Consider the following 23343-nt stretch of genomic DNA (forward strand, 5'->3'; position numbering starts at 1 on the left):
TAAAAAATAAATTAAATGTATAAATGAAAAATAATTAAAAGAAATAAAATAAAAATATAAAAATTTAAAATAAATAAAGAAATTTTTAAAATAATTTTAATGTCCTTTCCAAGCCAATCCATTCAGGCATTTCAGTATTATTTGGTCTAAAACTGCGCTTCCAAACTGCTTTTTATCTTTGGATAAAAATTTCTAAATTTATGATATAAATCTATCTATCTATATATATAAATAATTTAAAATTTTCTATATATAAATTATTTAACATTAATTATAAATTATTTTTAGATATTTATTATATAAATTTCACATTTTCAAACTTTTTATCCTTGCATTAAAATTTCAATATTTGATATAAATTTATATATATATAAATTATTTAATCTTTCTAAATGTAAATTATTTAATATTCAATTATAAATTATTTTTTAGTTTATTATATAAATTTCAAACTTTCAAACAGCTTTTTATGCTTGGATTAAAACAGTATACTTATTATATAAATGTATTATATATTATAAATATATATATTAGAAATGTTTAAAATTTAATAAACAAATTATTTAATATTAAACTACAAATTATTTTTAATTTATTATATAAATGAAAAACTTTCAAAGTGCTTTTTATCCTTGGATAAAAATTTTATATTTATTACATAGATTTTTATATATTATAAATAAATATTTATCCAGCTCCTGCTTTCCTTACAACCAAATTTAAAATTCATTCTCCTATTTTAAAATTAATTCTATTTATGGTATTTCTGTAGAAGCTGGAGTTGTGTTTGGAATTTTTTTTAACTTGGAAAATGAATCAGTGGAAAAAAGGATCACAGGTTCTTCTTCTCCCCCTCTCCTCACAGCCACTGTTGTTTAAACAAAAATTATTTATTATATTATTACATTAATTACTGTATTTTAGCAAGAATTATGAATTCTATTATTAGGTATTTCCTATTTGAAGATAATCTTAGAAATTGATGCTGCCTTTTCCTGGAACTCTAGTGATGGAAATAAAAAGATTTCCTTGATTTGATGGAGTTTTTATCATTATTTTTAACAGATTTCTAGTGCAGAAGGAAGTAAACCAGGAACTGAGGAAATGCAAATATTCCTCTGTGCTTGTGGTTTAATTTTAGGGCACAGGTGCAAAAAATAGCAAGTTTTCCTTTTGTGGATAATTCTGTATTTTTGTAGCCCAATTTCAGAGAAATTCGGAGCATCTTTGGGTGTTAATGTTGGAGAAAAATGTGTGGGATGGGATCTGGAGTTGATTCACCTCTACCAGCCAAAGTTGTAATTCCAGCATTCCTGGGTCCTAATTCTTTGTTCTTTTCTGTCTTGTGGAAGCTCAGGAGATTTAAAAATCCAGTTTCTCCTGTCAGGTGGAGGAGATTAGTTATCATTTTAAAATCTCTCTGTTATCACCTCACTCTTATTTCAGTGAACATCTGAGATCCCTCTGCCAAGGAATTCCTTTCAAAACTTTTAAAATCATTGGAGCTGCAATTCTGGGCAGGCTGGGAAGAACTCAGAGAAAGTTAAAATTCCAGCATTCCTGGATCTTGATTCTTTGTTCTTTTCTGTCTTGTGGAAGCTCAGTATATTTAAAAATCCAACGATTTCACTTTGACTGTCAGCTGGAGGAGACAGATTTTTTAAATGATAAATCATCTATTATCACCTCACTCTTGTTTCAGTGAACATTTGAGATCCCTCTGCCAATGAATGTCTTTAAAACCTTCTAAAATCCTGTGAGCTGCAGTTCTGGGCAGGCTGGGAAGAAACCAGCCAAAGTTAAAATTCCACCTTTCTTGATTTGTTGTTCTTTTTCCTCTTGTGGAAGCTCAGGATATTTAAAAATCCAACTTCTCAACTTCTCCTGTCAGGTGGAGGAGATTAATTATAATTTAAAGTCTCTCTATTATCACCTCACTCTTATCTCAGTGAACATTTGAGATGCCTCTGCCATTGAAAGCCTTTCAAAACTTTTAAAATCATTGGAGCTGCAATTCTGGGCAAGCTGGATAAAACCCAGCCAAAGTTAAAATTCCAGCATTCCTGAGACCTAATTCCTAATTCTTTTTCCTCTTGTGGAAGCTCAGGATATTTAAAAATCCAATTTCTCAACCTTGCTAATCCAACTTTTCCACTTTGCCTGTCAGCTGGAGGAGCTTAATTATCATTTAAAACTCTGTCTGTTATCACCTCACTCTTATTTCAGTGAACATTTGAGATCCCTCTGCCAATGAAAGCCTTTCAAAACTTTTAAAATCATTGGAGCTGCAATTCTGGGCAAGCTGGATAAAACCCAGCCAAAGTTAAAATTCCAGCATTCCTGGATCTTGATTCTTTGTTCTTTTTCTTCTGGAGAAAGCTCAGCATATTTAAAAATCCAATTTCTCAACTTTGCCTAATCCAACTTTTCCACTTTGCCTGTCAGCTGGAGGAGCTTAATTATCATTTAAAACTCTCTCTATTATCACCTCACTCTTATTTCAGTGAACATCTGAGATCCCTCTGCCAAGGAATTCCTTTCAAAACTTTTAAAATCATTGGAGCTGCAGTTCTGGGCAGGCTGGGAAGAACTCAGAGAAAGTTAAAATTCCTGCATTCCTGGATCTTGATTCTTTGTTCTTTTCTGTCTTGTGGAAGCTCAGGAGATTTAAAAATCCAACGATTTCACTTTGACTGTCAGCTGGAGGAGATAGATTTTTTAAATGATAAATCATCTATTATCACCTCACTCTTATTTCAGTGAACATTTGAGATCCCTCTGCCAGTCAATGTCTTTAAAACCTTCTAAAATCCTGTGAGCTGCAGCTCTGGGCAGGCTGGGAAGAACGCAGCCAAAGTTAAAATTCCACCATTCTTGATTCTTTGTTCTTTTTCCTCTTGTGGAAGCTCAGGATATTTAAAAATCCAATTTCTCAACCTTGCTAATCCAACTTTTCCACTTTGCCTGTCACCTGGAGGAGCTTAATTATAATTTAAAACTCTCTCTATTATCACCTCACTCTTATCTCAGTGAACATTTGAGATCCCTCTGCCAATGAAAGCCTTTCAAAACTTTTAAAATCATTGGAGCTGCAATTCTGGGCAAGCTGGATAAAACTCAGCCAAAGTTAAAATTCCAGCATTCTTGATTCTTTGTTCTTTTTCCTCTTGTGGAAGCTCAGGATATTTAAAAATCCAGTTTCTCAACTTTGCCTAATCCAACTTTTCCACTTTGCCTGTCAGCTGGAGGAGCTTAATTATCATTTAAAATCTCTCTATTATCACCTCACTCTTATTTCAGTGAACATCTGAGATCCCTCTGCCAATGAATGTCTTTAAAACCTCTTAAAATCCTGTGAACTGCAGTTCTGGGCAGGCTGGGAAGAACCTGAACCTTCCAGCAAAGCAGCAGGGAGGGCTTTTGGGACAACCGCAGCCTTTAAAAATGTTGGAATGGGGTTTCAAATCCCTGAACCTGCTGGAGATAGGTGTAGTGGGGTTTGGGTATAAAACCTTCTGTGATTTTCTAGGAATCTGCAAATGAGGTCAATTCCTTCAGCAGCCACATCAACTCAGGTGTTTTCATTTCTGTGTTACATAAAGAGAACCCGAAAGGCCAGGAACTGGCAACAGGAGGAAAAACTCTCCTAAAACCAGGCACACTAAAGAAAAGCTGCTCTTTGGTTTGCTCTTCCCTTCCAGGCAGCAAATCCAGCACCCCATTCCTGCCCATCCCACTCCTGCCCATCCCATTCCTGCCCATGCCATGGCAAATTCCAAATAAAGGGAATGTGTAGGAGCACAGAGCCCTCAGCAGAAGTAGGAGCCTCCTCAAGCCAGGTCCCATAAGCTCTTAGAGGTCTATTTCACACCCAAGCTAGCTCAGCTACCTTTGGAGGCATAAAATCACCAGGATGGCTTCTGTGGCAGTGTTGGAAGCAGAAAAGTTTTAATAAAAGGCAAAATAACAAAATTCTTTGCAGAGAAAAACCCATCCAGGTGCAGGAGGCCCTCCTGCCCCTGGTAAGACACCCCACAAAAGCCATTGGTTTCTTTGTTCTCTTCTTTTTCTAGGAAATTGCTCAGGTGGGACTGTTTGGTTCCTGTCCTTAAGTTTGAGGTGAAGTCCCCCAGGCCTATGGGATGCCTTTTTCACCTCATCAAAATGAGAAACTTCTGGGCTTATTTCCTTTTTAAGGGGACAGAAATTAGTTTTGTCACTCCCTCAACAACGAGCACATTCCTATCTTCAGCCTGTGGTGTTGTCCTGCTCAGGCCACAAAATCCTTTTCCTTTTCCATTTCCCTTTCTTTTCACAACATCCAAGGGATTATTTTGGGAAGAGATGACCCCTGCTGCAAGAAAGATGGAGAGACACAATTTCCAGGGGCTGGAGGGACACTCTGTTGGGTTTTAGTTTGAAGTTTTTGCTGCTGCTGTGGTTTTAGGTGTAGCAGCGCCACACCACCCTCCCCATGGCAGAATGGGTTTTTGTTTAGATAAATATTTAGATAAATGAAGGTTTATTCCAGCAATCCCAAGGGAAATCTGGGACAAAACACAAACCACGGGGTGTGCACAAGGTTAAGAATGGGGTGGCACAGAGGGCATTACCCTACAGCAAAGATGGGGTGGCCACCAGGGATACCACAAACAATGAGGGAGCAGGGAAAAGAGAAACCAGGAGAATTTGGGACATTTGGGGACAGGAACTGGGGAGGATGATGGTGTTGTGAGGCTCCCCGGGGAACTCTTCTCTTTCAGCCCAGGTGGAGACTCTGTGGTTTATTCTTCCAAGGCAAAGTCCTGGGGGTTTCTCTGAGGGTTCCAAAGGATTCCACAACTCCCCTGTTTTTTCTTACTATGAAGACTTCAATGAGGGAACAGGGAAAGGAGAAACCAGGAGAATTTAGGACATCTGGGGAAAGGAACTGGGGTGGTTCATGGTGTTGTGAGGCTCCATGGGGAACTCTTCTCTTTCAGCCCAGGTGGAGACTCTGTGGTTTGTCCTGAAGGTTCCAAAGGATTCCACAATTCCCCAGTTTTTTCTTACTATGAAGCCTTCCCCAAATGGATCTCTGCAGACACTTTAACTAAACAGGGAAACATGAGCAAAACAATAAAAACAATGATTACAACCAAAAAAAAAATTCCTTTAACAAAAGGTGAAACCCATCCTGTAAACGCCCATTGTCCAAAAATTCATTGATCCAATTTGAATTCTCAACTTTTATTCTTCTACTTGCTCCCTCAAGTAGAGGGAGCAAGTAGAAGTTCCTCTACTTGATCCCAGCTTGTGATGCTTGTGTGGATGGATTCTGAATGTGAGGAAAGGTTGAGGCAGCACATCCCTTCAAAGTCTTGGCGGCCATTTGTGTGGGAAATGGATTTGTAGGGAATTTTTCAAGTTTGACAGGAGGCTCACACAGTTTGTGCATCTGTGTGCAAACCTTGAGACAAGAAATGCTGACTGAGAAATGCCCTGGAACGGGACAGACATTGCTGAGAGAGAAATGGAGCTGGAAACAAGTTTCAAAGGATGGTTTTGTAAAAAAGACTGGACAGTTTGGGGAAACAGAACTGTGAAAGGTGAATTGTGGGACCCATGAGGGGAAATTTTAGATGTTTGGTTTTAAGGCATTTACAGCAAGGTGTGGCAAAAGCTGATAGGCCAAGAAACACTTCTAGTGCATTGTAATTAGGAAATAATTAGCTTCTGATTGTGAATTATAACATCTGTATTGTCTCACCCTTCTCATGATTCTGAAAATGGAATAAAGGTTTTTAACACCCTCTCAGTTGCCCCATGTGTGGGTGAGGAAAAGGGCATTGCCCAACACCAATGCCATGGGCAAGCAATAAAAAGTTACAGCAATAAAAAATCTGTGGCTCCTCAGTTTTGCAATGTTGTGTGCCTGGCAGTCCCAGTGTCACCAGGCAGGTCAGAGCAGGTGACATTTGCCAGTGTCACCAAGCAGGTCACTCAGGGCAGGTGACATTTGCCAGTGTCACCAAGCAGGGCCCTCAGTCAGGGCAGGTGACATTTGCCAGTGTCACCAAGCAGGTCACTCAGGGCAGGTGACATTTGCCAGTGTCCCCAGGCAGGCCCCTCAGTCAGGGCAGGTGACATTTGCCAGTGTCACCAAGCAGTCCCTCAGTCAGAGCAGGTGACATTTGCCAGTGTCACCAAGCAGGTCATTCGGTCAGAGCAGGTGACATTTGCCAGTGTCACCAAGCAGGTCACTCAGAGCAGGTGACATTTGCCAGTGTCACCAAGCAGGGCCCTGGGTCAGGGCAGGTGACATTTGCCAGTGTCACCAAGCAGTCCCTGGGTCAGAGCAGGTGACATTTGCCAGTGTCCCCAGGCAGGTCACTCAGTCAGAGCAGGTGACATTTGCCAGTGTCACCAAGCAGGTCATTCGGTCAGAGCAGGTGACATTTGCCAGTGTCACCAAGCAGGTCACTCAGGGCAGGTGACATTTGCCAGTGTCACCAGGCAGGTCACTCAGAGCAGGTGACATTTGCCAGTGTCACCAAGCAGGTCACTCAGGGCAGGTGACATTTGCCAGTGTCCCCAGGCAGGTCCCTCAGTCAGGGCAGGTGACATTTGCCAGTGTCACCAAGCAGGTCACTCAGGGCAGGTGACATTTGCCAGTGTCACCAAGCAGTCCCTGGGTCAGAGCAGGTGACATTTGCCAGTGTCCCCAGGCAGGTCACTCAGTCAGGGCAGGTGACATTTGCCAGTGTCACCAAGCAGTCCCTCAGTCAGGGCAGGTGACATTTGCCAGTGTCCCCAGGCAGGTCCCTGGGTCAGAGCAGGTGACATTTGCCAGTGTCACCAAGCAGTCCCTCAGCCAGAGCAGGTGACATTTGCCAGTGTCACCAAGCAGGTCCCTCAGCCAGAGCAGGTGACATTTGCCAGTGTCACCAAGCAGTCCCTCAGTCAGGGCAGGTGACATTTGCCCTCAGAGCAGGTGACATTTGCCTCGTGCTAAGCCAACATTCCAAGTGAGACAGCTCGCCCAGACCCTCAGCTCTGCCACCCAAGGTAAAATAGTGAGACCACAACTCTCTCTTCTTTGTTCTAATTTTGAAAGTATTCCTGTGCCCCCATGATTAATTAATTAATTAATTAATTAAGACAACTGTTTTTTTTTTTCCTCTTGTGGAGAAGTCTCCATAACATTAACAAGAAAAACTTCCCTCCCTTAATAAACTAAATAAAGACTATTTTCAAAGTGGTAAACTAACTGAAAATTTTAAATTTTGTTTATTTATGTTATCAGTGAAAAAAAGAAAGATTGCAGGAGAAAAACAAGTGTTCTAAAAGGTTTATTTTAATTCTTACTACTTTTTTTTCTTTTAGCTACTATTAATAAAATTTTCTTTATACCCATTTAAAGTTTTAAACCTACTTTACCTTTCTCCTAATCCTATCTTCCTACCTCACAACAAAAAATAAGAACTAATTGTTAATTATTATAAAACTAATTGCTAATTATATAATAAGAAATAATGGCTAATTAACCAACACCAAAACACACCACACTCTTTAATACCTTAAACCAAAAAATCTTAAAATTAAAGGAATCTTAAATTAACAAACCAAAACCACTATGCAAAATTATTTCCACCCAGTTTCAAAGTAAAACCACCACGTTGGCTGTCACAATTTCCCTCAAATTCAGTGTATGATCTCTTTTGGTGTGCCAGTTATCAGGGATAAGTGGAAATTTTGAATAGGATGGGATTGGGAAGGAATTCCTGGCTGGGAGGGTGCCCAGAGAATCTGGGGATCCCTGGAAGTGCCCAAGGGGATTTGGGATGGGATTTGGAGCACCCTGGGATAGTGGAAGGTTCCCTTCCAAATAATTCCCTGATTCTAAATATTCAGTTTATCATTAAATATTGTTATCCCTGATGTTTGGAGAAGGGAGTTCTTATTCCCTTCAAATCCTTAGGAAATGTTGGAGCCAAAGCTGAGGTGCCATTATTGCCGATGCTCTGTGGAATAAGCAGTGAATATTTCCATTTTCTGCCTGGTTGATATTTCAGTATTGGAATATTAAGATGGTATTTGTTCAGTCTGAACACTGAGAGGGCAGAATATTTACTGTTAGAATCCAGAATACAAAAAACTTTCAGAATTTTGAGCCTGTAAACCAAAACTTAGAATTAAACACAAGATTTAATCTGAAACCTTGGAAAAGGCTTCCAAACTTAGGTGCTAAAAGTGAAAATGTAAATTTATAATTTAGAACAAAAACATGTTAAACTAAGTAAAAAAAAAGTTTAGAGTTTTAAAGTCTAAAATATAGAAAAAATAACTACAAAAGTAGATACAGAATTTGAAATACAATATATGAGTTGATGTGTTATAGATAACTAAGAAAACTTATACTGTAGCATAAGTCCATAAAGCAAAATATTTCAAAATTAGGTCAAAAACATAAATATCCTTGTTAACAGCGTTTTAACTCCTAAAAAGTCTTATAACTAAAAGTCTTGTAACCTTCTAAACCATACTATAACAATCTTAAGCCAAACTCACTCTTCCTACCTATGTAAAAAATAAAAAAACCCAAAACACATCATCAAAAACAATTTAAAAATCCCATCTTAAATTCCTTCCAAAACTCCCCACAAATAAATGATCACAATTTACCACAGGCCTGCTTTTTTGTAATTATCTCCTTTTCTATCTCTAAATATGCAGAGAGGGTGTGGGCAAATAGAAGCCAAGCAATATAAATAGAAAGTGTCAAAGTCCAGCTTTCCAGAAATCTTCACAGTTAAGGAAGGAATCCTTAACTCTTAAGGATTTCAATGTTGAAATAATATTCTTCATGTGCCACATGAGTAAAAGCCCCAAATATAAATATACAAATATAAGAGGTGTAAAAAAGTAACTGCACAAATATGTGAAATAATGGTTTATTTGTGGATTCTGGTTTTTATCATCCATTAAATGCAGCTCTGCTGTGGGGAGAGGAGGAGGGGATGGAGTGGCTCTGAGTGACATCTGTGTGTCTGCCAGGATGGGCTGATTTTCTGTTTGCTGTTGTTGTAAATTCCCAACCTTTTTTTTCTTCTTGGGTAAATTTCCTGCCGGCTGCTCTCTCTAAAGGGGTTTTATCTCCTCCCCTTCCTGCTGAGGAGGGCTCAGGGTAAAGTCACCTGCTGTAGGTTCATGCCAGGAATGGTTATTCCACTTGCTGCTGCTTTTCCAAGCAAAACAGAACCGCCTCAATTTGAAAAGGATTCCATAGGATAAAACCATGGGATTCCATAGGATAAAACCACGATTTCATTTGGGAAGAGACAAGAATTTGCCTGATACTGAAAATATCCCAGATGTCCACAGGCTCTGGAGCATCTGTGCTGGTTTTCAGCTTTGTTTTTCTGCCTCTGTCGAGGTCAGGGTTGAAGGAACTTCAGACCACAGGTCATATTCAGGCTCAAATGTTTATTTCTTATTTATGTTACAGTCTCACAGCAGTGAGTTCTGCAGTATGTCCTTAGCAAGGCACAAAATGGCTCACTATCTTTCTCTCCAAGGCCTTTTAAAGATAAACTGTCCAATTAAGAAATGACACCTCAATTATTTTTACTTTTAATTCAATACCCAACCAGCCGTGCCCGCAATGGGGACTTTTTTATCCAATGACACAAAACCACCCAAACCCATGGAGAAGGAGGGGAAGAAGAAGGAGGAGGAGAAGGAGAAGGAGAAGGAGAAGGAGAAGGAGAAGGAGAAGGAGAAGGAGAAGGAGAAGGAGAAGGAGGAGGAGGAGGAGGAGGAGGAGGAGGAGAAGGAGAAGGAGAAGGAGAAGGAGAAGGAGAAGGAGAAGGAGAAGGAGAAGGAGAAGGAGAAGGAGAAGGAGAAGGAGAAGGAGAAGGAGAAGGAGAAGGAGAAGGAGAAGGAGAAGGAGAAGGAGAAGGAGAAGGAGAAGGAGAAGGAGAAGGAGGAGCAGCCTCCACCCTAAAACCTCCATCTTGCTTTCTATCTATCCCTGTATTCTAAACCCTTGAACTCTGAGTTTCCCACCCTGTGATATCACACACTTCTGTTCAAACTCCACCCCCACAATCCCAGCTCTGTCATTCCATTCTGGAAGCTTCTCCAGGCCCTCAGGTCAGTGCAGTGTTCTCTGGGGGTCAGTGCCTGGCAGCACAGAAAATCTGGAATTCTCAGCACCCAGAACTCCAACAGATCTGTTTGTGTTTGCCCATTGAGCAAAGCCTGCGGTGCCCTTGACTTCCAAATTTTCTTTTTGATTGTCTGTGACTTGAAGAGAAAACTGATTTATTTCCCTGCTGAAACGCTCTGGTGGCTCAAGGAAAGGAATTCCCTTTCCCAATAAGGGCTTTTTCCTGAAACCTCTCCCAGCATCAAAACTTATTTAAATATTTCCTGTCCTAAACATCTTTTACTTGCACATGAATGCAGTGAGTTATCCAGCCCAGTGAATGCAGCCACAGAGAATTCCAGAGCAGAGGCTTTTATCCCATTTCATCATCTCTGCTTTGGCTGGAAAGTTCGTTCTTTTTTGTTTCAGATATTGTTTACTAGAAAAATTTATTGGAAAAAAAATTATTAAAGAATTATTTATTGGCAAAATTTGTTCCCTGTGAGGGAGGGGAGGCCCTGGCCCAGGTTTCCCAGGGAAGCCGTGGGCTCCTCATCCCTGGAAGTGCCCAAGGCCAGGTTGGCCAGGGCTGGGAGCAGCCTGGGACAGTGGAAGGTGCTGGAACAAGATGATCTTTGAGGTCCCTTCCAACCCGTTCCATGATTCCATCCATCAATGGAGAACTTAGGAGGAAAGAGAAATCTGAAATTCTTTCTTTATTCCCTAAAAGCTGAGGTGCTCTTCTTGTCACTTCCCTTTTCCCCTGGAGATGGGATAATGGGACACCCTGTCCCAGTCCTGTTCTTTGACTTCCTTTTCCCTCCTCTGAGCTGACTCACACCAGGCATTTCCAATTTTTCCATGGCTGATCCCAAATAAAAAATCAGCTTCAGAGTTCTGCTGCAACAAAATGCAATTAGGAGTTCAAACTCTTCCCAATATTCTCCTCAAGCTTTAATAAACAGCCATTAGATGTTTTATATTCCACATTATAACTATTTGTTCTCCTTTCTCCTCAAGCTTTAATAAACAGCCATTTGATATTTTATTTTTTACTTTATAACTCTTTCTTCTCCTCTCTCAAGGTTTAATAAACATCCATTAGATATTTTATATTTCACTTTTTCACTTTTTTTTAAACTTTTTTTCCACTTTTTCTTCTCCTCTCCTTTCTCCTCAGCCTTTAATAAACAGCCATTAGATATTTTATATTTCACTTTATAACTATTTCTTCTCCTCAGGCTTTAATAAACAACAATTTGATATTTTATATTCTACATTATAACTATTTGTTCTCCTTTCTCCTCAACCTTTAATAAACAGCTACTAGACATTTTATATTTCACTTTTTCGCTCTTCTTTTCACTTTTTTCACTCTTTCTTCTCCTCTTCTTTCTCCTCAGCCTTTAATAAACAGCCATTTGATATTTTATATTTCACTTTATAACTCTTTCTTCTCCTCTCCTTTCTCGTCAACCTTTAATAAACAGCCATTAGATATTTTATATTTCACTTTTTCACTCTTTTTTCACTTTTTTTCAGTATTTCTTCTCCACTCATTTCTCTTTAACCTTTAATAAGTAGCCACTAGATATTTTATATTTCACATTCTAACTTCTCTCCTTTCTCCTCAGCCTTTAATAAACAGCCATTAGATATTTTGTATTTCACTTTATAACTTTTTCTTCTCCTTTCTCCTCAGGCTTTAATAAACAGCCATTTGATATTTTATATTTCACTTTTTCACTCTTTTTTCCATTTTTTTTTTCACTTTTTCCTCTCCTTTCTCCTCAGCCTTTAACAAACAGCCATTAGATATTTTCTATTTCACTTTATAACTCTTTCTCCTCCTCTCCTCTCTCCCCAGGCTCTGCAGAGTAACCTGAAGTATTCTCTGCTGCCCAGAAGATTGATCATCAGTAAAAGATTATCCCAGTGCTTGCACCCAGCCCTGCCCAGTGGGGTGCACTTAAAGGCTTTAGAAACCTATGAAATAATCTTTAAAATCATTGGCACAAAATGGCTTGCCAAGGATTTATTCCTGTACAGGTAATTTGAATTTTTTTTTTCTAAGGCACAAATGGGCTCACTAAGAATTTTTGTACATGTCATTTTAATTTTTTTTTTTTTAAGGTATAACCATCTCAATCTATTAAAATTAACTCTCATTTTGTCTTTTTTTTTTTTTTAATTAAAGCTCTGGTTTGTTCCCTCTGCTGGCAAATGCAGCCATGTCAGTGAGACCTGTTCTCCTGGGCTTGTATGAGAAATATTTTCTTCCTCTCCAAAAATCCCTCCTGCCTGGTCTCCAGGCCTTTGTCATTGGGCTGCTGCCTGGCTTGGAAGAAGGATCAGAAATTTATGACAGGTAATATTAATTATTCCATATTCATTGAAGCAATATCCACTGTTTGATTTTCTAGGGAGTTCTCAAAAAAATTCTATCAGATTTCTATAAACAAAAGAGCTTCTAAAGGGGGATGAAAGGTGGGACCTGGAAAAATGCTGAAATAAAAAATCCCTTTCCTCTCTGTTTTCATCCCAGGAGGAGGAGAAAAGAGGAAAAGGAGGGTTAAAAAAAGAGAAGAGGAAAAGGAGGGTTAAAAATAGAAACGCTGAGAGAAAAAAATAAAAAAAATTCTTAAAGCTCCTCTGACTCCTAAATAATTCACCTGTCTCCCAAACCACTACTCTGGAGATAAATTCTGTTTGAATTCTGTAACATGAGAGAGCAGCTGAATTCTGTCCAATATTTCTGTATCATCTGGCAAAAATATGGAGCAGGGAATTAATGGGAATTAAAAATTAAATTCCAAGATCTGACCTCTAGTTTTACACCTTTTCCCTCATTTTTCATGGCATTATTTTCCTCTTTGAACAAACAGGATCTGACATACATTTCATAAATCTTGGGAAATATTTATGTCAAAATTAATTTGTTTTTTTTTTAAATACCAATTTACATGAGGGAGTTTTTCTTTTGTTTACTCATTGCAATGATTCTGTGCAAGAATATCTTGTCAGAAGCTGTGTCAGGTTAATTTTCAATTCTTTTTCATGAGAGGCTCTCTGCTGAGTGTTTTCAGAACCTTCAATATTGAGAACTAAAATTAATCAGATGAACTTCCAAGATCTGACCTCTGGTTTTACACCTTTTCCCCTTATTTTTGATGGCATCATTATCCTCTTTGCCTTGAACAAATAGGATCTATTTCATAAATATTGGGAAATATTTATGTTAAAATTAATTTAATTGGGTTGTTTTTGAAATACCAATTTACATGAGGGAGTTTTTCTTTTGTTTACTCATTGCAATGATTCTGTATTAAGAATATCTTGTCAGAAGCTGTGTCAGGTTAATTTTCAATTCTTTTTCATGAGAGGCTCTCTGCTGAGTGTTTTCAGAACATTCAGTATTGAGAACTAAAATTAATCAGATGAACTTCCAAGATCTGACCTCTGGTTTTACACCTTTTCCCCTATTTTTGATGGCATCATTATCCTCTTTGCCTTGAACAAATAGGATCTATTTCATAAATATTGGGAAATATTTATGTTAAAATTAATTTAATTGGGTTGTTTTTGAAATACCAATTTACATGAGGGAGTTTTTCTTTTGTTTACTCATTGCAATGATTCTGTATTAAGAATATCTTGTCAGAAGCTGTGTCAGGTTAATTTTCAATTCTTTTTCATGAGAGGTTCTCTGCTGAGTGTTTTCAGAACATTCAGTATTGAGAACTAAAATTAATCAGATGAACTTCCAAGATCTGACCTCTAGTTTTACACCTTTTCCCCCATTTTTCATGTCATTATTTTCCTCTTTGAGCAAACAAGATCTGATATATATTTCATAAATCTTGGCAAATATTTATATTAAAATTAATTAAAATTTTTTTTGGTGAAATACCAATTTACATGAGGGAGTTTTTCTTTTGTTTACTCATTGCAAAGATTCTGTCGTAAGAATATCTTGTCAGAAGCTGTGTCAGGTTAATTTTCAGTTCTTTTTCCTGAGAGGTTCTCCGCTGAGTGTTTTCAGAACATTCAATATTGAGAACTAAAATTAATCCATCTCCTGCTGTTCCTGAAAGAGAACAAAGTGCTGAGGTTGTGCTTCAGCCCAGACACCATTTCCAGCTCCAAATTTCCCTGACTTTGTGCACTCACACAGAAAATGGCAGAGGAAAACTGCTTTGAGGGATTTTTTATAAAGAAATGGGAAAAAATCCATCACAATGGGAGGTGTTTCCTCTTCTGAGCTGGGATTTTCCTCTTTTGTCACCCTTGCATTCCTCATGTGAGGTTTTAATTCCTCCTTTATGGTAAAATACCAAAGTGTTCCAGAGCAGGGACTGTGCTGCAGCCCCAGGATTTTCTGTGGGATGGTCTGGAATTCATTCCAGGGTGTCCTGTGTGCAATTTGTTGTTTTATCTCATGGAACCCTGGAATGGTTTGGGTTGTAAAGAACCTCAAATCCCATCCAGTGCCACCCCTGCCATGGCAGGGACACCTCCCACTGTCCCAGGCTGCTCCAAGTCCTGTCCAGCCTGGCCTTGGGCACTGCCAGGGATCCAGGGAATTTCACATCTCTTGTTTTTCTTCATCCAGTGCCTTAAAAATTGACTCTGTTGGTTTCAAAGTAGGAATTTTTAGGATTTTTTAGGATAACCTCCAGCTCCCAGACTGATAAAATTTGCTTTCAGACTTTAACATCTGCTTAAATGACTTCCAATTTAGCTTTTCACACCTCTGGCAATCAACATTCTGCAATCACAGGTGCTGCAGTTGTTTGGTCAGAGCTGAATATTTGCAGATATTTCCTGGAGAACTTTCCAGTGTGTGAACAGCGATTTTGTTTTAATGATAAAGAATTCAGTGGGTTTGATTCTTTTGTACAATGAGATTCATCCATCACCACCTGGGATAGGGGAAGGTTCCCTGCCCATGGCAGGGGGTGGAATGAGATGATTTTTGGCTCCCTTCCAACCCAAAGATTCTGTGATAAAGGGAAATATTGACAACACAAAGCTGCAAAACATCAAATAAATTATATAAACTCTATATAATTCCATTTCTGTGGTATAAAATCAGCTAACAAAGGGGTTTTTTCTCTGCCTGGGTACAGAACAGATGCTCTGCTGGTGAAGCTGTCCCTGCTGATGGGCCAGGAGGTGTTTTATGGAGCCCTCTGGGGCAGTGTCCTGGGCAGCCCCTCCATCAGGCTCCCTGCTTCCCTCTTCGTTGTGAGCCACATCAACAGGGAGCTCTCTGGCAAACAGCAGAAATTCATGCTTGGCACTGATTATAAACTCACTGTAAGTTCATTTTACACCCTTGTGTGGGTTTGGAAAGCCAGGGGTCTGCTAAGGAAGGCAGGAGCCTCATTTGAAATGGAAAATGTAAACCCTCTCCTCCAAATTATTGTAATTTTGAAATTAAGGGGCTCTCAGGTAAAGATATGGGAATAGGAATAAAAGTTTTTTATTAGGGAAAAATTAAAAGAAAACAGAAAAATAAGAATGCAGTAATGCAAAGCTGCAATGCCAGAGTGAGAACAGGCCCTGACACGCTGTGGGTCAGGGTGGTGGCAGCAGTGCCATTAAATTATTATAATTTTGAAATTAAGGGGCTCTCAGGCAAAAATATGGGAATGGGAATAACAGTTCTTTACTAGGAATAAAAAAAATAAATAAAGATAAAAATAAGGATGCAGCAATACACAACAAACCACTGCCAGAGTGAGACCGTGCCCTGCCCCCTGTGTGCCAGGGCGGTGTCCCAGCCCCATCCCAGGGGGGCTCAGCCCTCCTGCAGTGCCAGCTGTGGCTCTGCTGCAGCAGGGATCCTGCACAAGGGGGGAGTTTTCCTCTGCAGCTCCAGGGGAAGAGGCAGCTGCTCCTCTGGCAATGCAGGGGGCAAAGGCTGCTCTGCTGTCCCAGCACCTCAGATTGGATCCAGGCAGGAATGCTTGGCTCCTCCCCTGGGCGGAGCATCTCCCCATGGGATGCTGGGATTGGCTCAGCCCTGCAGGGACACTCAGTGGCCATGGACAGCAGAGATCTCCTGCAGGGAGGGTTGGCTGTGGGAGAGAGAAAGGAAGAACTGCTCAGGAACAGCAGAGAACTGCCCCAGCTCTGACAGATGGGGACAGAACACACAGCCCCAGCCACATCTTGTAACCTAAGACAACCCCATAACCCCAGCCTTGTCTGGATTAAATTAGGATGCCATGCAATTAAAAATATTTTGAGACTGAAAGGTCCATGCTCTGAAATTGCTCCATCCATTTCATTTGAAGAGCAGCTTTTCTGGTTTTCAGTGTTTAATGTGCAGTTCCCAAAGTGTTTGCTGTTCTGAGGTTTTGTCTTTTTATTTTTCCAGTGAAATGGAAATCTTCTGTAGGGAGTAATTTGTGTTGAGTGATGGAATAAGTGTAAGGCTAATTAGAGTAATATCTGCATTTTGGGAGGTTTCACATCTTGTAACCCCGGGACATTCTGTACTCTTACAAACCCAATATTAACAATTCTCTTAAAAGCCACAAAAATTTGTTCCTTCCTTCCTTCCTTCCTTCCTTCCTTCCTTCCTTCCTTCCTTCCTTCCTTCCTTCCTTCCTTCCTTCCTTCCTTCCTTCCTTCCTTCCTTCCTTCCTTCCTTCCTTCCTTCCTTCCTTCCTTCCTTCCTTCCTTCCTTCCTTCCTTCCTTCCTTCCTTCCTTCCTTCCTTCCTTCCTTCCTTCCTTCCTTCCTTCCTTCCTTCCTTCCTTCCTTCCTTCCTTCCTTCCTTCCTTCCTTCCTTCCTTCCTTCCTTCCTTCCTTCCTTCCTTCTTCCCTCCCTCCCTCCCTCCCTCCCTCCCTCCCTTGAAATTTCCTTGAAATTTCCTTAATTTGATGGTAAAATCAAATAAAATGTTGTGTTTTCCTTTTCCAGATAAAGTCTTTGTGTGTGTCAGTGCTGGATTCCAATGTCCTGGTGCAGAGGAACACTCTGGAAGCAATCCTCTTCTTTTTCCCATTTTATACAGCTTTGGTAAGGGGATTCTTTTGGGATTTTTCCATGGAAGGTGTGTTCTGTGCAAGCTCCCACCTCTGTTGTTGCCAAATGGCTGAATTTTGAACCTTCAAAATCCCTGAATTTTGGGATTTCTAGTGCCCCATCAATTTAAGGAGTGGAGGAGCCTCTGCTGCTTCTCAGTCTTCCAGCTTCCAAGGCTGAAGCAATGATTTCACAGGGGCTTTTGGGGGATGTTTAGGATGTGCTTGAACTATTCAGGCCTGAATGGTTCATGTGGAAAACATTTGGAGTTTATTCAAGTAGCATTTTAGAATTTAGAATTGTCCACATTAAGTTATTTCTGGTAAAGACCAGGAGAGAAAATCTTACTTAAAACCAAAATTATTCCCACTGTTTCCTCACCTCGCTGTAAGACAGGCAGTGTTTGGGATGGAGAGGAGAAGCTTTGGGCTGAGCTCAGGGTGGCCTTGCAGGGCCTGGAGGAGCCCCAGGAAAGCTGGAGAGAGACAATTGCCAGGGGATGCAGGGACAGCACACAGGGAATGGCTTCAAACTGAAAGATTGTAGGGTTAGGTGGGATATTGGGGGAAAAAATTCATCTCTGAGAGGGTGGGGAGAGGCTGGGATGGAATTCCCAGAGCAGCTGTGGCTGCCCCTGGATCCCTGGCAGTGCCCAAGGCCAGGCTGGACACTGGGGCTGGAGCAGCCTGGGACAGTGGGAGGTGTCCCTGCCATGGCAGGGGTGGCACTGGGTGGGATTTAAGGTCCCTCCCATTCTGTGACTCCATGAACCCACTTTGAGATTGTGTCACATTTCCTTTATTGATGACAAGGATGAGGGTGTTGAGCCTTTCATTAGTAAATCTGCTGACCACACTAAGCTGGGAGCTGTGTCCATCTGTTGGAGGGTAGGAGGGCTCTGCAGAGAGACCTGGAATGGTTGGATGCATGGACAGAGTCTAACAGGATGGAGTTTAGTAAGTCCAAGTGTTGAGTCCTGCATTCTGGCCACAAGAACCCCCTGCAATGCCAGAGGCTGGGGATGGGCAGTGCCCAGGCACAAAGGGACCTGGGGGCACTGACTGACCATGAGCCAGCAGTGAGCCCTGGGGGCCACGGAGGGATGGCTCCTGGCCTGGGTCAGGAATGGAGTGGCAGCAGGAGCAGAGAGGTCATTCTGTCCCTGTGTCTGTCCCTGGCTGTCCCTGTGTCTGGCCCTGTGTCTGTCCCTGTGTCTGTCCCTGTGTCTGTCCCTGGCTGTCCCAGGAGCAGGGAGCTCATTCTGCCCCTGCACTGCTGAGGGCACACCTGGAGTCTGTGCCCAGCTCTGGCCCCTCAGTTTGGGAAGGGCCTTGGGACACTGAGCACATCCAGAGGGGCCAACGAGGCTGGAGAGGGAACACAAACCCTGTGAGGAAGCCCTGAGGGAGCTGGGGGTGCTCGGCCTGGAGAAAAGGAGACTCAGGGCTGCCCCCATCACTGTGCACAGCTCCTGAAAGGTGCCTGTGCTCACCTGGGGCTGGGCTCTGTCTGCAGCAGCGCTGACACACCCAGAGCACACAGCCTCGAGCTGCACCAGGGGAAATACAGGGTGGAGAGCAGGGAAAAGGTTTTTGCAGCCAGGGTGAGAAAGTTCTGGAATGGCTGCCCGGGGAGGGGGTGGAGTCCCCATGCCTGGGTGTGTTTAACAAAGCCTGGATGTGGCACTGGGGGCCAGGGTTCAGTTGGGGCTGGGCTGGACTCGATGGTCTTGGAGGTCTCTTCCAACCCAGGGATTCTGTGATCCTGTGAATTCTTGATATTTTTAGCTCACAAACCATTTTTCTGTTGATGCTTTGTTCCCTTTTCCCCAAAACATTTTTATTCCCAGTTCAAAACCCAGCCCATCACCACTTTGACTCCTTTCAGTGCTCACCAGCAGCTGAATAATCTTTCTTTTCCACCCCAGGACTGCAAGGAAAGCACCATCCTGCTCAGAAGGGCTGATCTGGTTTATATCCTGTCAGCAGCCACTCAGACCCTGCTGAGGAGAGACATGTCCCTCAACAGGAGATTGTATGCCTGGCTGCTAGGTACTGTGCCAAATCCAGAGATTTTCAATATTCTGCATACTTTGGAGCAAAAATAAATCAGTGTTTGAAATTTAAATACACTTCTTTAGCTGTTAATGAATTATGATAAAGTGGTGTTTATTTGCCATTTATTAAGTGCCTTAATACAATTAAGTATTTGGTGAACAGGGCTTTTCTTTAGGGGTGAATTTATTTCTCTCTGAATCTCAGGGCATCTGATAAATTCTGGTTCCATCCTCAGCTTGTTCAGTGAACTAAAAGGACTAAAAGTTACTATTTTAACCTTATTTTTCTGGAAGAAATAGTGATTCCCAGTCTATTTGGCCTTGGTTTTGATTTATGTGTTGTGCTCAACATCTGGATGCCCTCCAATTGGGACTGTGGGCTGTTGAAATGCCAAAGATTGAAAATGCAGAGTAAATTCAATATAAACCCCTCAGTGCTCTGTGCTGCTTTCTGAGCTCCTCCTGCCTCTGTTTTCTTGTAGGTTCTGATATTAAAGGTGGCACTTTTGCTCCAGACTCCACCACTTCTGAAGACCATGCTGTTTATTTCTTTGGAAAATACTCTAAAGATCTTTTGGTTGAGGTTGGTGTTCATTTAATACAGATATATTCCAAATAAATTCAAGATCCTTGCAATTTTAGCTCAAACTGTGTCCAGAATTATTCTCAATTTTTGGTTTGTCCTCCCCTCTCTGTCCCTGTGGTTACATTTCCATCTGTGCTGTTTTTATGCCAACATTGGATTGCTTATGGAATTTAAGGAAACCAAAGGGAAGAATCTTGGCTGAATTACCTGAATTATTTACAATAATTTTAAACTACCTGAATTATTTAAAAATGTTTCTCTGGCTAAGATCAGCCTTTGAGTAGAGATGATGGGAAGTTGGAATTGATTTGTTTACCCTGGATGGAAAGTTAGAGTTCATTTGTAGTCAGTCCTAAACAAAATCAAATTTAGAAACACTTCAGCCCTTATTAAGATGACAATCTGTCTCTGATGGAAAACGTTGTGATAACATTGTGATGTTTTCCTTTTCCTAGAGTTTGATTGTGATTCTGCATCAGAAATTCCCAGAGGCTGACCCAGAGGAGCAGCACCAGGCTTATCTCAAACCCTTCCGGATCCTTATCAGCCTCCTGGACAAACCTGAAATAGGTGAAGTGTTCATCCCAAACCTGAGCAGGACTTAACAAAACCCTGCCCAACCCTAATCCTGTGGGCGTGGGAGTGTGCAGGAGGCTGTTCCTTGCCTTGGCCCTGCTCTGGAACAAATTCCCAGGTTTGGGAATTCCCACAGAGCCCTGCAGAGCATGGATGGGTCCCAGGGAGGGAAATGCAAATCTGTGCCCTCCTGTAGGGTCAGCACAGCCCAGGCTGGGGGTTCTGCCAAGCCCAACCCTACAGGCTGGGACAGAGAGTCCTGAGAGCTGCTCAGGCAGGAAAAGGCCCTGGGGGTGCTGTGACAGGGGCTGGACATAAACCCAGGGGTGCCCAGGGGGGCAGGAGGCCCCTGGCAGCTGGGCTGGATGGGGAATTGTGTGTGCAGCAGGAGCAGGGCAGGGATTGTCCCTCTGTGCTGGCTCTGAGAGGCCCCTCCAGGGCTGGGCCCAGTTCTGCTCCTGCAGGAGAGCCCTGGAGGGGCTGGAGCGTGTCCAGGGCAGGGTTTGGAAAACTCCTGAGGGAGCTGGAAGGGGCTCCAGAATCCCTGAGGAGCTGGAAGGGGCTGCAGAATCCCTGAGGAGCTGGAAGGGGCTGCAGAATCCCTGAGGAGCTGGAAGGGGCTGCAGAATCCCTGAGGAGCTGGAAGGGGCTGCAGAATCCCTGAGGAGCTGGAAGGGGCTCAGCCTGGAGCAAAGGAGGCTCAGGGGCCCTCGTGGCTCTGCACAAGTCCCTGCCAGGAGGGCACAGCCGGGGGGGTCGGGCTCTGCTGCCTGTCCCAAGGGAAAGGAGGAGAGGAAATGGCCTCAGATGGCACCAGGGCAGGCTCAGGTTGGAGATTGGCACAGAAAATTTCCCTGGCAGAGTGGTCAGGCCTTGGGCTGAGCTGCCCAGGGAGGTTTGGAGTCACTGAATTGTCCCAGAGCAGTCTGGATGTGGCCTTGGGGACAGGGATTGGGGTGAGGGCACTGGGTGATCCTGAAGGGCTCTTCCAGCCTTGATAATTCTGGGGTTCTGAGCCTTGAGCTGGCATCTGAGGGCACTTTAAAGTAGCACTTCCACCCTTGTGTCAGTATTGAGCTCCATTTGTTCCTTGGGTGGATCTGCCCTTCCCTCTCTATGTCTGTCCATGCAGCACCAGCAGGATCAGGCTCTGCCCTTCCTTATTTCAAGGGCAAATTCACTTTTCTGCACTAAAGAATCAAACCAAAGTGACTTGACAAATTTTTAAAAATATTTTGGGTGGGGAGTGATGTCACCAAAGAGATTGTTTCTGTTAGAAATCTATTGATTAATCTAATTCAGAAAATAAATGAGGGACATTGCCCTGCTGGATGTGTTGCTTGGCTGCCTGACAATGTGCATTAATCCAAAGTACAAATAAAGGGATCATAAATCCCTTTTAAACCAGGGATATTCAGCTAAACTGCATTATCCTCTTTAATCTTCCCAGTCAGAACATAAAGTTTGACTCCTTGAGCCTTAAGCCATTAAGACTTTCATTCTCTTTAGAAATGGATTTAACAGTGTAAAAATTATTTAAAGGTATCAAATCAAACATAACAAGCTTTGACCTTTTCTGCTATTGTTAGTTACTTTAACTTTTTTATTTTCATTTTTAAAAGCACTCATTGCAATGTTTTATACACTACTTTTATTTTTTTTTTCATTATTCCAAGTTTAGGGCACTGAAATTATTATTTCTTCCCCTCCTCTGTGGACAATTCCTGGATTTTTTTCCCCTTTCCTTGCAGGGCCACAGGTTGTTGGGGATCTGTTCCTGGAAGTTCTTAGAGCTTTTTATTCCTACTGCAAAGACACCCTGGGTTCTGATCTCAAACTCAGCTACAACCAAAGTGGCAACACCCTGGCAAGGTATGACAGATTTCCAGCTCTGAGCTGAAACTGCATCATTTTTTTAAAGTTTAATGGTTAAAATGAAGGAGTTTAATGAAGTTTTGGGTTGTAACAAAGGGACTTTCTGGCCAGAGGATGAAATTTTTTCTCTGGCTTCCCCTTTTCTCTACACACAATGAATTTCTCTTGGATTAGCAGATAAAAAATGAAGTTTGCTGCATGTGATGGGTGTGGAGTAACCACAGTGACATCAGGCTGCTGACAGAGCTCAGCCTTGTGACTCCCATCATCTGAAAGATGCTCCAGCTCCAGAATGATTTAGCCTTTGATTAAAAAAAAAATTAAAAATCAACATTTTTTAGCTTGTAGAGAAAGGGGAAATGAGATTTTTGAGTCCATCAGCTCATGTGATGTGAATCCTCACTGACATCTCCTTTTCCTTTTCTTTTCTCTCCTTTTCAGTGCAATCAAAGAGAACAAAAATGCTTCAGAAATTGTCAAAACAGTGAATTTGTTGATCACATCCTTGAGCACTGATTTCCTCTGGGATTACCTGACCAAATGCTTTGAAGATTGTTTCAGGTGTTTATGTTGTGCTCTCAAAAATGCCATTTCAGAGCTGTCTGTACAGGATAATAATATTTACTGCAGCTTTTAAGGGCCATCACACATGGTAGAACCAGCCAGGTCTGTAAGTTGTGTCCACAAATAATTCAGGAGTGCAGCCAGGTAAACAGTTAGATGGGAATTTCAATCTGTGAACACAAAAAATTCCTTTCAAATCAACAGAAGAAGGAAAAAGGGTTGGGAGGGGAGGTGGAGAGGTCTTTATAGAAGAAAAATTAAGATACTAAAGGGGCTTTAGGGTCTCTTTCAACCCTCTGATTAGATAATATCTCTCTTTTTGTCATTTTCTAACTCTAAGAAAGAAGATTCTGCAATCTGAAAATTAGCAGTTCATCATACCACACAGAGCTGAGGTTGTTTTGACAGAATATTTTCCCCTGGCCTGTTAGAAACCCTTTGCCTCAGAGCTGTTCAGTATTTTGTGCTGACTTTAACAAAGCTTTTTGCTTGTAACCAGAATTTTACCACAATAAAAAA

The 23343-nt window shown here is 41.6% G+C and overlaps 1 protein-coding gene across 1 annotated transcript in view; it reads left to right on the top strand.

Annotated features, from left to right (window-relative positions):
* The window catches only part of LOC134415048 (protein dopey-2-like), a 32765-nt gene extending 9831 nt beyond the window's left edge, over nt 1-22934 (top strand). Inside the window, exons 3-11 of the mRNA XM_063150369.1 lie at nt 11997-12178; nt 12327-12497; nt 15259-15448; nt 17063-17161; nt 19095-19218; nt 19706-19806; nt 20265-20379; nt 22137-22257; nt 22702-22934. Of these exons, the coding sequence (XP_063006439.1) occupies nt 11997-12178; nt 12327-12497; nt 15259-15448; nt 17063-17161; nt 19095-19218; nt 19706-19806; nt 20265-20379; nt 22137-22257; nt 22702-22897 (1299 nt within the window). The 3' untranslated portion in view covers nt 22898-22934. The remainder of the gene's footprint in view (nt 1-11996; nt 12179-12326; nt 12498-15258; nt 15449-17062; nt 17162-19094; nt 19219-19705; nt 19807-20264; nt 20380-22136; nt 22258-22701) is intronic.
* The last annotated feature ends 409 nt before the right edge of the window (nt 22935-23343 follow it).

This window comes from Melospiza melodia, chromosome 2 (assembly GCF_035770615.1).
Source record: "Melospiza melodia melodia isolate bMelMel2 chromosome 2, bMelMel2.pri, whole genome shotgun sequence".
NCBI classification, from domain to species: Eukaryota; Metazoa; Chordata; class Aves; order Passeriformes; family Passerellidae; genus Melospiza; species Melospiza melodia.